General features: G+C 41.9%; 1 protein-coding gene across 21 annotated transcripts in view; it reads right to left on the bottom strand.

The window, feature by feature from the left end:
* RUFY3 (RUN and FYVE domain containing 3) overlaps window positions 1–22393 on the bottom strand; it is a 91729-nt gene extending 69336 nt beyond the window's left edge. For 16 of the 21 annotated variants that reach the window (XR_009494770.1, XM_010806206.4, XM_059887490.1 and 13 more), the window contains exon 1: window positions 21856–22393. Coding sequence is in view for 20 of the 21 variants with exons in the window: in XM_010806206.4 (XP_010804508.1) it covers window positions 21856–22207 (352 nt within the window). In the remaining variant the exon portion in view is untranslated. Of the gene's footprint in view, window positions 1–1836; window positions 18321–21855 lie in introns of those variants that run through there. The other 5 variants (XM_059887493.1, XM_059887496.1, XM_059887503.1 and 2 more) reach the window with 2 other exon arrangements.
* Between the last annotated feature and the right edge of the window lie 314 nt (window positions 22394–22707).

Here is a 22707-nt window from a genome sequence, read left to right as displayed (position 1 = left end):
CAGCACCACTACAAATGCTTACGTGAACCAAGCAGCTCACTTTTGCTTACTCACAGGTATCTTGCTCAAAAAACAAATAGGTATGCAAACGATTGTTGCTGTTGTTCAGCCGCTAAGTAGAGTCCGACTCTTCCTGATCCCCACAAGACTGTACCCCACCAGGCGCCTCTGTCTACGGGGTTTCCCAGGCAAGGATACAGGAGTGGGTTGCCATTTCCTTCTCCAGGGGATCTTCCCGACCCAAAAAATGAACCTGTGTCTCTTGCATTGGCAGGCGGATTCTTTACCACTGAGCCACCTGGGAAGCCCATTCAAATGATAAAATTTGTTCAAAATTAGAGACAATGACACACTACATTTTATAATTAAGGGAATATATGATACTGTGTGACTTTCAAAATAAGTATTTTAAAAACCAAATATGCAGACTGAGGCATCCGCTGAAAAGACTTCTTGGTAGCATTCTCAAAATGTACTTTTATTCCCTAAAGATTTTTAAAGCTCGAGAGGCTGTTCTAAACAGTACTGGCATTGTATGTGCCTCCAGCTGATGTCTCCTGACCGCCATGCAGCACATTCTGAAACTCAGAGCCAAAGGAAGCTGTCCAACAGACAAACCAATTGTTAAAGGGTGCAAAGGGCCTTAGAAACTACTTAAACATTGCCCTTAAAGACACACCCAAATGACTGCTTTGTGCTTTGATGTTAACCCTCTCTAAAAGCGGCTAACTGGGAAAATAAAATCCTTTTCAGAAACAAAGAGTGAAATCTGAGTCATGATAAGATTGCAATGCTTGGTCAAGGGCAAGGAATCACTTTTTCTAACCCAACTGCTAGGTGCGATTCACCTTGTGCCCTCTGTCCTGCAGTATGCCTAAATACTGGGCAGATTTTATGTAAAATTTATTCTCATATGTGAGCATTTCTTTCTTCATTATTTTAAGGGTAGAGAACAAACACTAGTTAAGAGGCCAGTACACAAAGGTACAAAACAATGTGATTCAGATTAATTTTCTTCCTTATGGTATTAAGTTCACAAAATTTAGGGCTAGAAGATAAAAGCCTCTCAGAATTTAGAAAAGGTTCTGGGAGAAAGTCACAAGTCAAGAGACTACAAAGGTCTCAAAGGGACTGACAGTGGAGATTTCACATGGGTCAACAGTTACCACAAACAACTTATAAAAAGCAATGCCCAATCGGTTCCATAGGTAGGAATTACCTTATCAATCATGCTTAACCTTTTAAGGTACTTTGCTTTTTTGAGATCATATTCATTAAATAAGCACTGAACATAAAACTGCTTTCTCATCTAACCTTACAACCTATATTATCTTAAAGAAAGAATGTTTGACCATGTATTTTCTAGATACCACAGCCTGTTTAACATTATATCCTGATGATAGGATACCCTTCGTGAGTGCTTCAACTATATCACGTACGCTCCTATAATTAATTAGTCATGCAATTTTACCTTACTCTATTAAAAACAACTATAATTTCTATAATATGTTAGCATCTAATCAGAATTAACAGCTTTTCCATTGGTTGATTAGGGTCAGATGTGATAAGTGATCTCAAATGTTCTTTACAGCCTTCAAGACAAAGAACTCTAAGCAAGCACCAGCATCTTTTGAAAGGATACCTCAGAGGGCAGGGAAAAAATCTTTTCCCCCAGTAAAGTAGAGAAGGGGAGCTGGTGGTAGGTTTAAGGATGAAAGGTTTTCAGGGCCATTAGCTAGTTTAGAGTATGGGTTCTTCCTGCCTCTCCCTGACCCTCCCAGCCTGATTAACAATGAGGATGCTGGTGAGATACTGGAGGACGGGTTCTGACCATACCTTCATGGGTAGGCTCTGGGTCAGGTGTAAGTGAGATGTCATCCAGCTCTCGCAGGCAGAGCCATTCTCCATCCATAGACACTCGGAATTTGCAAAGGTAGATGGTCTCCATGGCAGCCTGTGTGATCTTGTCAGTGGTGGGGGTTGGCATGTCGGTTGGAGGCGTCAGAGCAGACATGATGACTCAGCTGGGACCACAACACACACACACACACACACACACACCCCAAACAAAAATAAATAACCCCCAAATCCGAAGCTCTGAAACAAAGCTCTCAAGAAAAGAGGCAGGTAAGGGTTTAAAAAAAAAAAAAAAAAAAAGACGGAAAAATACCTATGCTTTAAGCACCAAGTGTTCAAGATAAATAATTCTATGCTATGTTTTCTCAGAGGCAGTTCCTACCACATAGCAAAATAAGATGATGCTTATCTTCTTCCAGCTTCTCTCCTATTATCTTCCCTTCCCTACCCCCTTCTTTTTCAGCTGAGGCAGAGGCTTGAAATCCTGCACAGCCGATGCTACCTTAGTTGGCTTTAAAAAAACTGGCCTCTGTATGAGTAAGTGAAAAATCCTCCTTCTTTTTACAGAAAAAAAAAATACAAAAGAAAAAAATGAACAAAAAATAAACCAATATTTTCTGTTTAGCTTAAAAAAAAAAATCCTGAATTGCAGAAATCACTTCCAGGATCTGCTCAGAGGAGCCGGGATGCTGAGTTCTAATAGGATTGGTTGTGCGCAGTAAGCAGGGTGTTGACCAAAATGGCTGACTAATGAACTGAACTGAAAATTCAAGCTCATGTGACCAGCTGCTCTGAACGTAGGGCGAGCAATTCCCAGGATGCTTTATAGATGCTGCTGATGCAGGGAGAGCAATTAGGCTGCCTGCTCTCATCGTGCACAACCCACTTCCAGACTCTGCTAGTCAAACTGTGATCAGACATAACACAATGCACGTATTCTCATCAATTCCCCTTGCTGTAGGATAAAAGGGCTGGGAAACAGGAGGACAATTAATACTGGGTAACGCTGCACAGCAAAAATGGTAAAAGAGGTAGTTGGATTAATTTAACAAGCACATAATTCACTTCTTTTATCCTTATATACTTAGCTATCAAAATTCTTTGCTCTGCTAAAGGTGGTGTTTTAAGAAAAACTAAAGCAAATTTTTGATTTAAATACACTTTTAGGCATTCATAATTTCCTTCTCCAAAATACAAAGACTTAATTTTTCAGATTGGACAAAAGTGCAGGAAAAAATAAAACAACCTAGAAGTTAAATCCTTCCTGATTTATGGCAGTCCCTCCTTCACTTCTGACACTGCTGTATTCACCAAGTTTCTACATTAGCTTGTTTCTAATAAGAGGATAAAACTACGCTACATCTTAAAATTTCTCCCACCCTGGAATATCCTAAGTGCACATTATCATATTCTCTCTATTTTGCATATTTTATTTTTCTATCTTTTGGCCACACCACAAGGCATGTAGGGTCTTATTTCCCTGATCAGGGATTGATCCTGTGCCCCATGCACTGGGAGTGTGGAGTTCTAACCACTGGACCACTAGGGAAGTCCTATCATATTATCTTAAACCAATCAACCAGTTTACCCCTCTACATATCTATATTATCCAATGAGGCCTTTGTGCCTTGCAAGTGAAAACTCAGGTACTTGTTTTCTGAGCTACAAAAATAACAAAGAGATAAGGGATGACAGAGATTTTCTTTGAAAATGCTTTGGATAGTTGCAAACAATTTTTTTTTTCTTTTGCTGAAGGGTCTGGTTTTAAAGAGGAACATAAAACTTCAAGAAATATGTCCCAAGATGATTTATTCTATTTTAGGATTTCTTATGATTATTCTGTTCTAGGATTTCTTATGAGAGGGATATCTAACAACTGAAAGAAAAATTTCTTCTTGAGTATTATTAAAATGTCATAAATGTTACATATATATAAATAACTGAATCACTCTGTTGTATATCTGAAAGTAATACAACATTGCAATTCAACTATATTTCAACAACAACAGAAATTCTTTAAAAAGTAAATGAAAAGGAAAGCTGTATTGGAATAAAGTGTTTACAACAAATACAAAAAAATTTGTAAATGCCTCCACCCAAATTTGAGATTGCGCTCAAAGGAAAAAATACTAAGGACCAGATTCTGTAGGTAAACAGGCATTTTCACATTGTTAGAGGGAAGGCAAACTGGCAAAATGTAAGAATGCATATATGAATATACTTATTTATAATCAGGAAGAAAATCAGTAAGTTATAAGGAAAACAAAATATTCCAGGTAGGTTTATTCTTTTCTGTTTAAATCTCTTCCAACATTACCTCTATATTTGGACCAGACCTATTCCTTCATTCATTCAGTAAATATTCACTAAGAGTACTCCACATGCCAGGCACTCGGCATGGAGCAGTAAGATCAGAACACTTTTTTTTTTAAGATCACTTTTTCAAGGAAGCAAACTGCAGCCATGAAATTAAAAGACCCTTGCTCCTAGGAAAGGAAAGCTATGACAAATCTGTGAGAGTTAAAGTTGCATCCAACTCTGTATAGTCCATGGAATCCTCAGGCCAGAATACTGGAGTGGGTAGCTTTTCCCTTCTCCAGGGGATCCTCCCAGCATAGGGATCGAACCCAGGTCTCCAGCATTGCAGGCGGATACTTTACCAGCTGAGCCACAAGTGACAAACCTAGATAGCTTTTTAAAAAGCAGAGACATCACTTTGCTGACAAAAGTCCAGCTAGTCAAAGCTATGGTTTTTTCCAGGAGTCATGTATATCACATCTGTAGATGTGAGAGTTGAACCATAAAGAAGGCTGAGTACCAACAAATTGCGGTGCTGGAAGACTCTTAAGAGTCCCTTGGATTGTAAGGATATCAAACCAGTCAATTCAAAAAAATCAACCCTGAATATTCATTGCAAGGACTGATGTTGAAGCTGAAGCTCCAATACTTGGGCTACCTGATGAGAAGAGCCAACTCGTTGGGAAAGACCCTGATGCTGGGCAAGATTGAAGGCAAATGGAAAAGCGGGCGGCTGAGGATGAGATGGTTAGATACTATTACTGACTCAATGGACATGAATTTCAGCAGACTCCAGGAGATAGTGGAAGACAGTGGAGCCTGGCATGCTGCAGTCCATGGGGTCTCAAAGAATTGGACACAATTTAGCGACTAAACTTAATTTCCAAATACAGAATATAAGCCTTCATTTAACACATTCACATCTGATTATAGCACAATTTCTTTCTAGCCAGACAAATTTCCATCTTTTTATATTAAAGCTTAAAGGGAGATAGTTTATAGTTTGAACTTTAAGCCATGCAACACTTTAAAACATAGTTAAGGAGTCATTAAAATCTTCAACCCAATCCCATTGCCAAGAGAGGCAATGCCAAAGAATGCTCAAAGTACCACACAATTGCACTCATCTCACATGCTAGTAAAGTGATGGCCAAAATTCTCCAAGCTTCAGCAATACATGAACCGTGAAGTTTCAGATGTTCAAACTGGTTTTAGAAAAGGCAGAGGAACCAGAGATCAAATTACCAACATCTGCTGGATCATCGAAAAAGCGAGAGAGTTCCAGAAAAACATCTATTTCTGCTTTATTGACTATGACAAAGCCTTTGACTATGTGGATCATAAGAAACTGTGGAAAATTCTGAAAGAGATGGGAATACCAGGCCACATGACCTGCCTCTTGAGAAATGTGTATGCAGGTCAGGAAGCAAGGGTTAGAACTGGACATGGAACAACAGACTGGTTCCAAATAGGAAAAGGAGTACGTCAAGGCTGTATATTGTCACCCTGTTTATTTAACTTATATGCAGAGTACATCATGAGAAATGCTGGACTGGATGAAGCACAAGCTGGAATTAAGATTGCTGGGAGAAATATCAGTAACCTCAGATATGCAGATGACACCACCTTTATGGCAGAAAGTGAAGAAGAACTAAAGAGCCTCTTGATGAAAGTGAAAGTGGAGACTTAAAAAGTTGGCTTAAAGCTCAACATTCAGAAAACAGATCATGGCATCTGGTCCCATCACTTCATGGCAAATAGATGGGGAAACAGTGGAAACAGTGGCTGACTTTATTTTGGGGGGCTCCAAAATCACTGTAGATGGTGACTGCAGCCACGAAATTAAAAGACGCTTACTCCTTGGAAGGAAAGTTATGACCAACCTAGACAGCATATTCAAAAGCAGAGACATTACTTTGTCAACAAAGGTCCGTCTAGTCAAGGCTATGGTTTTTCCAGTGGTCATGTATGGATGTGAGAGTTGGACTATAAAGAAAGATGAGCGCCAAAGAATTGGTGCTTTTGAACTGTGGTGTTGGAGAAGACTCTTTTGAGTCCGTTGGACTGCAAGGAGATCCAACCAGTCCATCCCAAAGGAGATCAATCCTGGGTGTTCATTGGAAGGATTGATGTTGAAGCTGAAACTCCAATAATTTGGCCACCTAATGTGAAGAGCTGACTCATTTGAAAAGACCCTGATGCTGGGAAAGATTGAGGGCAGGAGGAGAAGGGGACTACAGAGATTGAGATGGATAGATGGCATCAAAATGGACATTAGTTTGGGTAAACTCTGGGAGTTGGTGATGGACAGGGAGGCCTGGCGTGCTGCAGTTCATGGGGTCGCAAAGAGTTGGACACGACTGAGTGACTGAACTGAACTGAAAATCTTCAAAGTTACACTGAATAGTTCCTGGAACCACAATATCCAACAGCCCTGGCTATCTGTACATATGACATCAAGATTCTAGGTCACTGATACATTCTTAAAACATAGAACAGTGATTATATAAATTAATCTGAATGCTCTGGGATTGCCTGTGTTGGGCTTCCCAGGTGGTATCAGCAGGTAAAAAAAAAACCCATCTGCCAATGCAGGAGACCTAAGAGACATGGGTTCAATCCATGGGTGGGGAAGATCCCCTGGAGGAGGAAATGGTAACCCACTCCAGTATTCTTGCCTGGAGAGTCCCATGGACAGAGGAGCCTACAGTCCACAGGGTTGCACAAAGTCAGACATGACTGAGTGACTAAGCACAGTACACCAATATATGAATCCAGCAGGTCACAAACAGTGATGGACAATCTTCCCATCAATCAAACAATAAAGCATTTATTTAACACTGAACAGGAGATTTGGACTCATTACAACATAGCAGCACAAAATGAACATCTATGTCAACAAGCAGAGTACCTTGGTTAACATTCCTTCCAAGGTCCTTCTCTTCAGGTGGAGGGCACAGGGAGCGAAGTCCAAAGCAACTAAAACTTTTGCCCAGGAGAGAAAAATGTGTACACACTGGTTACCGTTGAGTTTCCCATATGTATCAGTTTGAGGAGGTGTTAACATTTATTTCAGAAATAAGAACTGTGGATGGGCAGGAAAACCTGTACTTCTACCAAGTTACACCTGTTTGCAGGTAAACACTCTTGAGTCTTCAACATGACAGTTGCTCAGTGTTCATAAGCAATACATTTACTATGAAAACCAGCACAATTTATAGAGAACTATGCTCAGTCGCTCAGTTGTGTCAAACCCTTTGCGACCCCATGGACTGTAGCCTGCCAGGCCAGGCTCCCCTGTCCATGGGATTCTCCAGGTAAGAATACTGGAGTGGGTTTCCATTTCCTTCTCCAATAAATAAAAGTAATTTAAATTATTGCTTAGTCATGTTTTCACATTTGGGTCTTTATTATGTAAACATATTAGCTTAGAACATAAAGGCAATATTAAGTCATTGGCAAAACATACAAACTTTGAACTTTTTTCTCATAAACATACTACTTATAAGCTGTATTGGACTATTTTCTCACGTGAATGCACTTGTGAATAACAGCATATACTTGTAAAATAGTTGTGAGGGCCTGGGGTACAGTCTGTGGCCGTAAAACAGAATTAACAAGACTATGTAAAGTTTAAATTCAAGATAATGATCTGAATAATACCTATGTTCTAGCTGCTTACACAGCTCGAATTTTCCACATTATGATTGAAAGCAAATGAGATTCACTTTTCAAAGTTAGTAGTTACATTCCTTTAAAGTATATTTACTCAGCTCCTAAGACAAAGACTGATTTGTCATGCTCAGTGTCCTTGTTATACAATGTGGAAAAATTATCACTACTTAAGGAACTATCATTTATTGGATTTCTTTTTTCTGTTACGTGCTTCATACATAAATATTATAGCAAGTCCTCACAAGACTCCTGCAAAGTAGATATTGATATTCCCTCTTTACATTCAAGGAAGCCAAGCAGAGCCACCTAACTGGTCCAAGATCACACAATTAACAAGTGGCAGATCTGCGATTTCCAGCTGCTTCTAGAATGCCCCTAAAGTCCATGTTTTCTTCTATACTTTGCAACTTCAGCACTTCACCCCAAGGATCACAGGGAAAATAAAAGGAAATAAAAGCAAAAACAAAGTAACACAGGCAAGGTACTCTTGAAATTTCCTAAACATCAATTTCAACAAAGTTACGATATGAAGAAGAAAAAAATGTTATCAGCTTTCATAATTTACACCTTAATGCTTCATAAACTATATATTCTATTTTGTCACCCTTATATAGCTAGTTCAGGTTCTTAACAAGTGGGCCTTTTTTCTATTCCTCTTTTTTTTTGGCCTTGGAGTGTGGCTTGTGAGATCTTATTTCAAGGATCAGGAATTGAACCCAGGTCCCAGCAGTGAATGTACCAAGCTCTAACCACTGGAGCACCACGGAATTCCCAAGTGGGCATTTTTTGAGAGGCTTCGAATCCAGTATGGATCTTTCTGCTTGTGCTGGCAAAGGGTCAACCGAATTCTTCCTGACTATCGTGAAGGATGTCGCTTGCTTACTGTACCACCTCTCTGAGAGCTGAAAAAACCACCTTGCCAAGTTTCTGCCACATTCACTTACTCAGGTGAACATGTTAAGAATACCTAATACATTCAGAAGTGTGAGAAGACAAATGAAGGGGGGAACTATTCTCTAAAACGACTCATTTCAGAACATCTTTAAACAAGAAACTTCAATGCGTAATTTTAAGTCTTAAAAAAAAAACACATTAATATCCATGAAACCATTGCTCAGCTGGAGAAATAGACCAGTGTCTGACATTTACACATGCCTTCTTTCTTCTGATAACTTCCCCAATTGCTCAGTTGTTAAAAGAATCCGTCTGCAATGCAGGAGACCCTGGTTCCCGCGGGAGAAAGAACAGGCTACCTACTCCAGTATTCTTGGGCTTCCCTTGTGGCTCAGCTGGTAAAGCATCTGCCTGCAATGACCTGGGTTTGACCCCTGTGCTGGGAAGATCCCCTGGAGAAGGGAAAGGCTATCCATTTCAGTATTCTGGCCTGGACACAAACTGAGCGACTTTCACTTCTCTTTTGAATTTCTGCCTCCCCTTTTGAGGCAACTACTTCTGAATTTTGTGTAAACCATTACCTTATTTTAAAACTATTCTTAAAAATAATGGATGCCTAAACAATATCTTGGGGTTCCCAGGTAGCTCAAATGGTAAAGAAACTTCCTGCAATGTGGGAGACCTGGGTTTGATTCCTGGGTCAGGAAGATCCCCTGCAGAAGGGAATGGCTATCCACTCCAGTATTCTGGCCTGGAGAATTCCATGGACAGAGGAGCCTGGCAGGCTATATAGTCCATGGGGTCACAAAGAGTTGGACATGACTGAGTAATTAACACTTTCTTTCAAGTAGTATTTCAGCTTCAGCTTTTTAACTTCAGCAAAAAGGGCTTCATACTATATATAATCTAAGCCTTTCACTCAATATTGCATTTTCTAAGATTTCTTTGGTGGCTCAGACCATAAGGAATCTGCCTGGAGTGTCAGAGACTGGGGTTTTATCCCTGGGTCAGAAAGATCCCCTGGAGAGGGAATGGCAACCCACTCCAGTATTCTTGCCTGGAGAATTCCATGGACAGAGGAGCCTCACAGGTTACAGTCCATGGGGTTGCAAAGAGTTGGACACGACTGAACGACTAACACACTTTCACTCAAAACTGCATTTTCTAAGATGTATCCATACTGTAGTGTGTCAGATCAGATCAGATCAGTCGCTCAGTCGTGTCCAACTCTTTGCGACCCCATGAATCGCAACACGCCAGGCCTCCCTGTCCATCACCAACTCCCGGAGTTCACTCAGACTCACGTCCATCGAGTCAGTGATGCCATCCAGCCATCTCATCCTCTGTCGTCCCCTTCTCCTCCTGCCCCAAATCCCTCCCAGCATCAGAGTCTTTTCCAGTGAGTCAACTCTTCACATGAGGTGGCCAAAGTACTGGAGTTTCAGCTTTAGCATCATTCCTTCCAAAGAAATCCCAGGGCTGATCTCCTTCAGAATGGACTGGTTGGATCTCCTTGCAGTCCAAGGGACTCTCAAGAGTATTCTCCAACACCACAGTTCAAAAGCATCAATTCTTCGCTGCTCAGCCTTCTTCACAGTCCAACTCTCACATCCATACATGACCACAGGAAAAACCATAGCCTTGACTAGACGAACCTTTGCTGGCAAAGTAATGTTTCTGCTTTTGAATATGCTATCTAGGTTGGTCATAACGTAAGCGTCTTTTAATTTCACGGCTGCAGTCACCATCTGCAGTGATTCTGGAGCCCAGAAAAATAAAGTCTGACACTGTTTCCACTGTTTCCCCATCTATTTCCCATGAAGTGATGGGACCAGATGCCATGATCTTCGTTTTCTGAATGTTAAAGCCAACTTTTTCACTCTCCACTTTCACTTTCATCAAGAGGCTTTTTAGTTCCTCTTCACTTTCTGCCATAAGGGTGGTGTCATCTGCATATCTGAGGTTATTGACATTTCTCCCGGCAATCCCAATTCCAGCCTGTGCTTCCTCCAGTCCAGTGTTTCTCATGATGTACTCTGCATATAAGTTAAATAAGCAGGGTGACAATATACAGCCTTGACGAACTCCTTTTCCTATTTGGAACCAGTCCGTTGTTCCATGTCCAGTTCTAACTGTTGCTTCCTGACCTGCATACAGATTTCTCAAGAGGCAGGTCAGGTGGTCTGGTAGTCCCATCTCTTTCAGAATTTTCCACAGTTTCTTATGATCCACACAGTCAAAGGCTTTGTCATAGTCAATAAAGCAGAAATAGATGTTTTTCTGGAACTCTCTTGCTTTTTCTATGATCCAGCGGATGTTGGCAATTTGATCTCTGGTTCCTCTGCCTTTTCTAAAACCAGCTTGAACATCAGGAAGTTCACGGTTCACATATTGCTGAAGCCTGGCTTAGAGAATTTTGAGCATTTCTTTGCTAGCATGTGAGATGAGTGCAATTGTGTGGTAGTTTGAGCATTCTTTGGCATTGCGTTTCTTTGGGATTGGAATGAAAACTGACCTTTTCCAGTCCAGTGGGGACTGCTGAGTTTTCCAAATTTGCTGGTATATTGAGTGCAGCACTTTCACAGCATCATCTTTCAGGATTTAGAATAGCTCAACTGGAATTCCATCACCTCCACTAGCTTTGTTCGTAGTGATGCTTTCTAAGGCCCACTTGACTTCACATTCCAGGATGTCTGGCTCTAGGTGAGTGATCACACCATTGTAATTATCTGGGTCATGAAGATCTTTTTTGTACAGTTCTTCTGTGTATTCTTGCCATCTCTTCTTAATATCTTCATACTGTAGTGTGTAGCTGTACTTTACCTTTCGGGCTGCTGATTACAAGGTAATAGTCCATTCTATATATAAACAGTTTTTTATCCATTTTCACACTGGTGAGCATTTGGCTTATTTCTAGTAAGTTTTCATTTTTAAATGATATTATTTAGATGCTTTTCAGAAATAGATTTCTGGTAGGTATGCCAATTCTTCTCCAACAGCTTTGAAGGTAAGAGACCACTTCACTTATTCCTTTTATAGTTAGCTGACTACTCCTATTACGGAGTTCCTATTCTACACACAATAGTGCTTCTTAAAATCAGTCAACTTGTGCAACTCAATCAGTTTGTAAAGCTCACAAGTTCTGTTTCCCAAGGCTTCCTGGGTCATGGTTTTACAATTTAAGAAGAAAAGTCTTACCTTCCCTCAAATTTCACTAGTTGCTGTTAGCACAAAAGTGTTTTTCTCAATGAATTATCATCATGATGACACGTGGGAAAGACCAGATGTTTCTGCTAAATTATAAGATTATCCAATTGAATGATCATGACTTTGTCACATGCTCCCATCCTCCCTCCACTTCCTTCCCTCTCACAGACAAAGCTCCGTTATATCTACTGCTGATGTTGAGATTGCTGCAAGTTTAGGTTTATACATTTGGCAAGCTCAGTACTACTTGGTTAGATATTAGCCAAGAATGATATTATATACAATGAGTAACCTGAGAAGCTGAGTCATGACGGCCAGACTCTGACTGCCAAACACCACCAGGAGTAATATTATAATGCACATTTTTCTTGTTAAAATTAACCAACACAAGACAAAAATAACTTCTGCCTTAATAACTAAAGTGGGCTTCATGGCTAAGTGGCAGGAGGTAATAATTTACAGATGTAAAGCTACCAACTGCTTGGTAGCCCATCTTGAGAAATTTATCCTATCTCAATTCATTCAAATATTAAAAAGGAAATAAATAACTAGCTTCAAGACCACAGGCTCTGTAAGAACTTGGCCTGTTTTGCAAACCACTACACACTTGCTTAAAACAGTACCTTCCCAATACCAGACTCTCAGTAGATACTTGTTGGTATAGATATGAAACTTTAAAGTACTCTATATTTTTGCAATGGTGTATTTCCACCCTCCTGTTTCACTTCAGTCATGAAAACCCCAAGTTCTAGAAAATCAAGCTATATTTATGCCCCAAAAGACACTTCATTCTAACACAGGCTTTATTCATTTATACATAACAAATTCAATCATTTAACAAGTATTGTTGTTGTTCAGTCGTTCAGTTGTGCCGACTCTGTGACCACGGGGACTGTAGCATGCCAGGCTTCCCTGTCCTTCACTATCTCCTGGAGTTTGCTCAAACTCATGTCCATTGAGTCGATGACGCCATACAATGTATAAGGTATTATGTGCTAGTCACTATGGATATGAAGAAAGAACAAAGGCAAAGACAAGAAACAGAAAATTATGGGCGTTTAAGGACTTCCGAAGTCCCTGTGACACATGTGGCTAATTCAGTGTTACTTACATATATAACTGTTTTTTCTATCACACTGTTATCTTGTGAATTTCACATTCATTTTTTTTTTTAAGCAAATAGGGCTTTGCTGGGCAGAACAAGAAACTTGAGGGCCACTGCTGCCTAAGGAGGAGCCTCCAGTTTGGAATGTGATTCCAGTTATGGGAGACAGTGAAGGAGGCTGAGAGCACATGGACTCAAGTCAGAATGCCCACAGTGAATCCTAGTCCACCACTTAGAAGCTGAGTAACCTTGGCAAAGTATTTGTTTCGGCGCCCGTTTCTTCACTGACAAAATGGGGATACTCCTATTAACTACTTCAGAGTTAGATGAAATAACGTAAGTAAAATGCTCAGCATGGCACTTTGCACAAAGCAGACAGTCAGTACATGGCAGCCATTATCATCATTTCACAAGTGATTCTGCCTTTGAGAGTTCTGGGAAAAAAAAGAGGAAGGGGATATATGTATATACATAGCTGATTCACGCTGTTGTACAGCTGAAACTAACACAACACTGTAAAGCAATTATACTCTAATATAAACAAAAACCTATCATCACATGAAATAAGAGTCAGTAAGGATCAATGTTCAAGGGACTAAGGTAGAGGAAAGTAAAAAGGTGATCTGAGCAAAGGGTATGGTGGGGTAACTCTTGAGCCTTGAGGAAGGAAGAGGAGAGGGGTCAGAGTTTTACCAAGCCTTCACATCTGGTGACTGTATCTCCTAAGTTCATAAAAAAAAGGCAGGGGAAGCAGATAAATGTCTGTGGAGAGTCCCTAAAAAGACTGTATGGTTAGAGACAGGAACCTCATTTTAAAAGGCAACACGCTGAACCAATTAATTTATTCTGCTTCCTATGTGCCACTTGTCAGTCTGCCAATCTCTCCTTTCCTTATGGATTGTGAGGTTTCAAAACTTCCCACCTCTGCCCCACCGTTCACGCCACTCACCCGACACATGCGGAGTTTCATGTCCACTCCGTATACAGCAAGTCTAGAACCACACACTTAAGATGTTCTTTGCAAAGAGTATGATCTTGGCCCAGCAGCGCCTGATTCCTGATCTGTTATGTTTTAGGAAGACTATGAATTAACTTTGCACAGTTATTCAAATAGCTACAGTAGAGGGCATGACCATATTGATACGTATCCTCTCAAGTACCACTGCTTTTGTAAATCTAAAAGCATTTCTTTTCACATAATTTCAAATCAATTCTTTAATGCTTTGGTATACTATTAAATTATTCCCAGAATAAATTTAAAAGCTCATATTTGAGCTACTTTGCACTGTAGAAGAGATTATAATGTTAATAACATTTGTATAGAAATGTGACAGCTGTGATATTCTGCAAAGTTCATTAAAATGGGATTCTACTTTTATTTATGATGGCTACCAGTTGCCTGTGCAATGACAGAGAAGCAGCATGTCTTTTATGCAACTTGTTTAATTATTTCAGGAATTTTCAAAAATATTAGCTGACAAGGAGTTATCATTTCATCCAGTTAATAAGGCTAAACTCTTATCATCATCCACCTAGACTTTTTACTACCTATGACCTACACTAGAAACATATGTTCTCTTAGCTTCTGAAGGTGGGAGGGAGGTTGAAGCAGGAGGGGCCATGTGTATACCTATGGCTGATTCATGTTGATGTATGGCAGAAACCAACACAATATCGTAAAGCAATTATCCTCCAATTAAAAATAAATAAATTTTAAAAAGTCACAAAGGGAAAAAGATGTGAGACAAAATACATTCTGGTGAACATGTTCGGCCAATACTATTCTTTCAGTCTGAAAAGCTGCTTTCTTTGTTGTCTTTCCTCTGCTGTCTCTCCTACCCAGCAACTTTTTTTACTGCCCTCTCTCCAAACTGGTTTCTTTAAGGCCTTGGTGAGGGAGCATACTGTGATTAACTCATGAGCTTTGGATACTCAGACTATTCAGGAATGTGAATTCATTCTCTATCCTTCAGTTTTTTAAAAAAAGCAACATATACAAATATTGAATTATCAAGTTGTGTACCTGAAACTAACATAATATGTCAATAATAGGTACCAAGGGAGGATGGGTGGGGAGAGGGTTAGATTGGGGGTTTGGGATTGACATGTATACACTGCCATATTTATAGCAGATAATCAACAAGGACCTACTGTGCAGCACAGGGAACTCTGCTCAATATTCTGTAATCATCTAAATGGGAAAAGAATTTGAAAAACAACAGATACATGTATACGTATAACTGAATCACTCTGCTGTATACCAGAAACTAACACAACATTGTTAATCAACTATGCTGCTAAGTCGCTTCAGTCGTGTCCGACTCTGTGCGACCCCATAGACGGCAGCCCACCAGGCTTCCCCGTTCCTGGGATTCTCCAGGCAAGAACACTGGAGTGGGCTTCCATTTAAAATTAAAAATGTCAATTACACCTCAGTAAAAGCAGAAAACAAAACAAAACACACATACTTCTAGGGACAGGGTCAGAAATCTCTGTTAACAAGACCTCCAGGTGAATCTGATGTGTGCTGATGTTTGAGATAAGACTCCCTAAAACCAAAAAATCAGTATCTCCAGAATATAATCTTCTAAATCCAAGGTTACTATCAGAATTTATTTTACGTAATAGTTTCGATCAGGCACTTAAGAGATTGAGTCAAATACTCCGATGACAAACATCTGTTGCACCCATCTATTTCCCTGTATGAATTCTATATGCACTACTCCTCCTCCCCATTTTTTATTTTCAGCTTTCATTTTTAAGTGAGTGGTTTTGTGTATTGGCTCTTCTATCTGATGGAAATTCTAAGAAATACCTCATAAATATAACCCCCTAAACTGGTAACTACTGATACATGTGAAGTTTTTGCCTGCCTGCCTAGCACATAAAAATATTCTATTCACAGAAATGGTAGTCACTAAGTACCACAACTATCTTGCTAGTTACGTTCTTTATTCATAATTGTCTGGGTTATAGAACTACAGTAAAATTTTTGTCGTCTAATGAACAGCCTTTTAGGATCCTATAGTATCTAAAATGAAGCTAAGATCAGAACTAAGAAATAAGAAAACTCTGAATGAATGAACCCACGATTATCACTAGCAAAGCAGCCAAAACAAAGTCAAAGGCTCAGAGATTACATCTAATATTCTGAAACTGTTGCTTTGTCTATTAAGAGCCTAACAGGAGTTTTTGATAATGCCAGGCCAGAAGAGTAGGTAAAAGAAAAGAAAGCAGGCAGAAAAGAAGGGGAGAAGATGGCTGGGGAGACAACTGTGACAGTCCAGGCAGCAGTGGTGATGAAAGTTACATCAGCAAGGCAAGAGGCAGACAGCTAATTTAGTCATGAGGCAGGAACTGGGGCACAACCCACTGCCTGAAATGCTCAGGATCCCAGGGCATTTCAACTGTGTGTAGAAAGGACGCATCTATTTAGTAATTTATTTACTAATAAATAAATTAGTATTTATTTATTAGTAATAGATACTACGATTTAGTAATTTAGGGTAATTTATTACTAAATAGTAATAATTTTAGTAATAGATTACGTAATAGATTTAATAATAGATTACGATTTAGTAATAGATACTCTTAAAGACTAAACTGGAAAAGGGCATGGCAACCCACTCCAGTATTCTTACCTGGAAAATCCCATGGATAGAAGAGGCTGGCAGGCTACAGTCCATGGAGTCGCAAAGAATCAGACAGGACTCAGCAACTGAGCAAGGTCAAGAATTAAACTACAGGTCTCTGGTAGTCACCAAGCTACAAACAATTATACACTGAAGATGCTGCATTTCTGAGGTTTTCCCCCTTTTCTTACGAGTCCTTATAGCTGCCATTTGACAAAATGGCATTTAATGAATCAGAAAGTGGCTCCTTGCATTCTGAACACAGTTGGAAAAGAGCTGATGGTTATAGATTTGTGAATCACAAGGCTGTAAAGAAAGGCACTGCTTTTACATTGATTATAACAAAAGGCTGTCTTTTTAAAAGTCACAAATCAAGCAGAAACCTACTAATGAGGTGAATGTGCAAAACTTTTCCATTCTGATGGCTGGACCCTTCCCTTCATACCTCTGCATTTGGGGCAGAGGCCTCTATATTTGCAAAACCAGAAAAAGTACTTCTGTCTTTTCAAAGTTTAAAAAGCAAACAGCAGATGAACTGATTAATGTGTATTCAACTCCTAACCAGGTATAATGTTTTCTATAGTACTGTTAAACAATGAAAAAAGGAGAGAGACATAATAATAGAAATACCCATGTTGAATAAACTAAAGTCAGTGAATACATACATATACAAATAATGTATATATGCACACACACACACATATATATATAATATATATATATCTTTATACAGTAAATGTGTGTACGAAACTGGGAACATAAAATTGACTTTCTCCCCTTAAATACACATTCATGGTTTTATACGTAAATGAGAAAGTTCCTTCCCTAAATCATGGACTCTTAAAGTGCATCTGTGAGAAACAGCTGAATGCTTCTAGAAGCCTCGTCCTCTGCACTTTGCAGGGCTCAACCAAGGCATTCACTGTTACGTATACTCAACTTTGAAGTGGGTAGTCATAGTAACGCTGCCAGTCCTCCCCAAGGCTTTTTCTCCCTTCTTTCTATTCCTTTCCTAGCCCTCCTCCCATCTCAAAACAGCATACACAAATACAGAAAGCTGCTTCTATGAAAGTGTGACTTTTTTTGTACACTGCTGTACTCGAGAGAGTAAATGGCAGAGATGTGGGCTATTTGCATGACACTGCCTTAAACACAAATGTCTGTGGTGGATCTGGGAGCTGAAAGAGGAAAAGAGCTGTCAGTAGAAGCTGATAACCATGCAGATGGCAGGAGTGCCTTTTCCTTCCGACTAAGGAAGGAGAAGCCATCTCTTGTCCATTCTGTCCACCCATAAGACATCTCAAAAGTTAAGATGGAAAAGGAAGGCATTAAAAGTGTTATTGGTGTGCCCTTGGCACAGAAAGCCAAACTCTGATCATAGGTGTTTGAAACAAGGTATGGGTTTATTTGCAGGATGCCAAGCAAGCAAAATGGGCAGCTCATGCTGACAAGACCTGAACTCCTGGATGGCTTTCAGCAAGAGGAGATGGTCACAGGATGCGTGATCAGCTCAAGAACCTTCTTCTGATTGGCTGATAACATGCTTATGTTTCAGGAATCTCAACTTTCTGGTTCCAACCAGTCTGGGGTCTACAATGCTTGAGATCTACGTGTGGTGGACATCTTCCACCTGGGTGGGGGTCTTAGTTTCTACAGAACAATTCAAAGGTGTATGTCAGATTGTTATCTATATCCCTTCAGGAGAAACTAGGAATCCTGTGACTCTACAGTCCTCTTCATTAACCTGTCCTTGGCTTGAGGCTACTCTTTGGCACTCAGGAAAAGCCTGAGTCTAAAGTCTTTTTCTTTTTTTTACAAGTAAGAAATGGGGGACACAGAACGACTTTTGTTCCTGGAAAGGCCCCACAGGGTCCTGTTGGTTTCAATCCCCCCCTTTCTTTGATACTCTTTAATCCTGAGGGGAACAGTTGTGGGACAAGAAAGAGAATGAAGTCTTCAATAGAGGGTTTAACCAAAAACTCGGCATAAGAATTGTGTTTTAGGGGGACTTGGTTTCAAAAGTATTGGGCTGTGGCATGCAAGAAGCTCCTTCTCAGAGAGCTGATGAAAAATTGGAATGAACAGTCATACGCCAAGGGGGAGACCGCCCCATGCAATATGAACACACACAGTTGTGTGAATGCATGCAAAAGTTCTGCAAGAAAACTCACCAAACTCAAAGGTGGTATTCTCTGATAATAAACTATGGTGTTGATGGAAGAAGCCGGGGGACAGGAGGGCTTGAGGGCCCACAAAGAGGAAAGTTCACTTCGTGCTCAATGTACTTTTTTATTTTTTTTGTGCTCAGTGTACTTTTGCACTATAAAACATTTAAAGAGTAAGAACAGATGCATGCATTACTTGTAATTTTTATTAAAAAAAAAAGGCATGGTAGAATTTTGAGACTTAAAAGCTAGAAGCATAAAAATTTAGCAGATTACTAGCACACAGAGTCAGATTGGCACATCAGAAAAGTTTCATATTGCATTTAAGCTCATTGAGTTCTTTTATAGACCGTATATCCTGCAAGATTTTACATTGAAACCTTATATATCATGATTCCTACACAGTTTAGGCTACTTCCTCTGCACACATTTTTGCTATTCTTCATCGGTGTCATTTACAACAAAGCTCCTAAACTCAAACGTAAAGGTTAATTTTTTAAATTTCTGAGTACCGTCAAGATTTCTAAAATGGAGATAATAATACCTTAATAGACACCCTGTCAAAATTACTGTATATGTATACACTTCTGGCAAATACATTAGCAAGAGTTAAAAATTTGGTGTTGAAGAGGCAAATATTCATTACTTGTTGAGGTTGAGTCTAAGTACTGCCCTGGTAACTGAAGTGAGAAGTCTTCTAAAAACAGTTGGTCTGAGGTTGCTCAAATAAGGAATCAGAAGACCCCAGGTACATTACACAAAGCAATACTGCACTGACTCTACAGAGTAGCAACAAGGAAGTATTTTTATTAATATCTAGGGTATTCCTTTTTCCAAGTTTGTGTATTCTAAAGTATATATTAAAATAACAGATAAAAATAAAAACAGTACAAAATAAGAACACTTGAAGACAATTTTATAGTTGAATAATGTAAGTTATCAGTGATCTTTTACAATATAAACTGGTCTATAAAAAGTGTTAAGTGGGACACATATTTCCCCAATAATTTTTCTGGGTATTTACACACGTATAAACTATTTCAGAAATTAAAGGACAGGAGAACTTTATGTGTGGACAAATCATGCCACATATCTACTATCGTAAGGTAGAGACCAAGGAATCACAGTTACAAAATTTAAGCTTTAAATTCTCACTGCTGATCTTGATCAAGCTAAGGCCCCAATTTTCTGAAAATACTTTAAAAAAAAAAAAAAAAAAGTCAGCCCTTATAAGAGGAAGGAATCAAATAAATCAATGAAATTCAGGTAATGCCCATAACAGATACTGGCCAATAATTGAAAATTTTTTTCTACATTACACCTTCTACCACAACTGTTACACAGAGTTATAAAGAACTGAGGGGAGGATCTTCTTCATTCTACAATGACTGGTTAATAAGCGGTATACAAAAATACAGTTTTAGGAAGAAGAAGGCAGTGCTTAAAGAACAAATCAGAAAGCAGATTCCTTAGAAAATGAAAACTAGTGTTGAGAATATTCTTACCTTCACCTCCTCTACTTATAAAAAGACTCATTTCTGACAATATTAGACACTCCCTTTTGGAGATTAGTGGATTACTGCAACACCCAAAGGAAGATTTTACTAAAACTCTTAGTCAATGGTTAGTGTTGGCCCCCATTCTAGGTAAGTAAAACAGAGAAGCTAACAAAGGACTCCCTCCAGGAGAACCCAATGGACCCTAATTTGGAGAAGAACCATCCAATCACGTCTGCTCTTCGCTCAAAGAGCGTTGGGCTCGGTAGGCAGAATCTGGTCAACTTCATTCCTTCTCTCACACTGTTACTTAGGACAAATCACTTAAACACACTGATTTTCAGCTTCCTCACCTGAAAAAGCGGCATACTGAATTATAGCGATGTGAGGGTTAACTACGATCATCGCAGCACAGGCACACAGAAAATATTCAACTAATGTTAATCTTTTTCTAGGGGACGGATCAGAGGGAGAAAGGGCAATGTCAGGGTTTCTTGGCAGTGCAGAACAGTTAAAGGGTTTGCTTTGGCGCTAAAAAAGAAATTTCTAGCTATGAGACAGACCTGAGACAGAGATAGACTGATTCTCTCTTCGCCTTAGGCAAGTCTCCCTTTTCAGAACTCATACAAGACAAGTTTTCGGCAATTATTTCAGGTCTTGTATCCTCAGTCACATTTTCACACTCTTAAGATCCTGTCGTCTTAAACCAGACTTCACACTGCCGCAAGTCTTGTGTACACACTGCCTACTCTAGGACCGCTCTCACTAGCAAGGAGCGCCAGACATTTTTGGACCGATCCAGCACAAAGTGGGTCCTCTGCATTCAGAGGGCTCCGGTGACAGTGTTCTTAAAAAGGTGGAGGCCTCTTCCTGTCAAACGAGATCATCCCAAGAGGTGCCCTCCCCAAGCCACACTTTCCCTTCTCATCACCCCGGCGCACAGTTCCTGATTTCTCTTCCCACTGTGGGAGGACGGATCTGTGATATTTACGGGTGTAGACTGAACGCTCGTAAAAAATTCAGTGGTCCAACCGAGGCCACGCGGGCGGCGGCAGCAGCGCAGCAGCCACACCTACTCGGCGGCCGCGGCGCTGGGAGCCCGTACCCGGCTGACCTGCCCGGCGGCCCAGGCTCCGGGCGCCGCCCCCTCCTCTACTCTTCCCGGGACGACTCCCACCCGAAACCTGGGGCTGCGATCCGCGAGCACGTGGGAGGCTGGCAAGGACGAACGCCCGGCCCGGGAGGGGAGTGGTGGGGAGGCCGGGCGGGAGCCTGAGGCCTGGGGAGACTCGGAGGTAAACAGTCCGGCGCCCGGACCGCGGCCGTCCCCCTCACCCCCGCCACCCCTGCACCCCCGGACGCGAGCTTCCGGAGAGCAGCCCCCAGCGCCCCTGCCTCCCCGCTGGCCCGGCGCCCCGCTCCGCTCCGGGGACCCTGCGGGAGGCGGAGCTCCGCGCAGCCTGACTGACCCTTCTGGCCGAGGCCCCCCTTCCCTGCCGGCATCTCCCTTCCCCGCCGCCACTCACGGTGTTTGCCGCCGCCGCCGCCGCCCCCGCTCGGGTAGTTCAGCAGCAGGAAGGGCAGCGGGGAGCCCGGCGACGGCGGCGTCCTCCAGGAGCGCTGCTGCTGCGGCGGCGGGCGCGCTACGAAGCCGGCGCCTCCATCTCCCGGGTAGAGCAGGAAGAAGGGGGCGGCCACCGGAGAGCCGGGCTCCGATTGCCCCGCGGGGGAGGCCAGCGGCGGCCCCGCCTCGTCCTCCCGGTCCGCGCCCCCGGCTGGAGCGCGGCGCGGCTCCTCCGGCCGCTGCTTCCCACCCCTCGCCGGCTCCTCGCTACAACTTTCCGCGCCGGCGGTGGGCGGCGGCGAGGTCTCAGCCATGCTGGCTCCTTCGTTCGCCGCCGCCTCCGACTCGCGCCCAGACCTGGGCGGGGGAGCAGAGGGTCACGGCGGGCAGCCGCCGCCCCGTCCCGTCCGCGCCGCTGCCCTCTTTCTCCTGGGTTACGGCCCAGCGTCCGGGCCCTGCCACTTCGTCTACGGCCCGCCACGCCGGGGTCCGAGCCAGCTGGAGGGCCGGCCCCGCCCGACGGCGCGGTCTCCCTACCGGCCGCCTCCTCCCGCCCGCCCCTCCCGCTCCGGCCCCGGGCCTGCGGCGCGGCTCCCCTAGGGGGCGACCTCCTCCTCTTCCCAGTGCCCACCTTCCGCCCGGCTCCCGCGGCGCTGAGCTCCCTCCCGACCCGGGGGTGGAGACGGCGCCGGGAGCCCGGTCCTTACCCGCCCCCGGCACGGCCCTCCTAAGCGGTCAGGTGTGTGTACCCCCGGTGCTTGAACGATGGGAGACCCGGCGAAATAGCTGGCGGCGCTTGTGTGTGTAACCGCCC

Source organism: Bos taurus, chromosome 6, assembly GCF_002263795.3.
Source record: "Bos taurus isolate L1 Dominette 01449 registration number 42190680 breed Hereford chromosome 6, ARS-UCD2.0, whole genome shotgun sequence".
NCBI lineage: Eukaryota > Metazoa > Chordata > Mammalia > Artiodactyla > Bovidae > Bos > Bos taurus.
The sequence above is the reverse complement of the archived record's forward strand: the minus strand, read 5'-3'. Positions and strand labels throughout refer to the sequence as shown.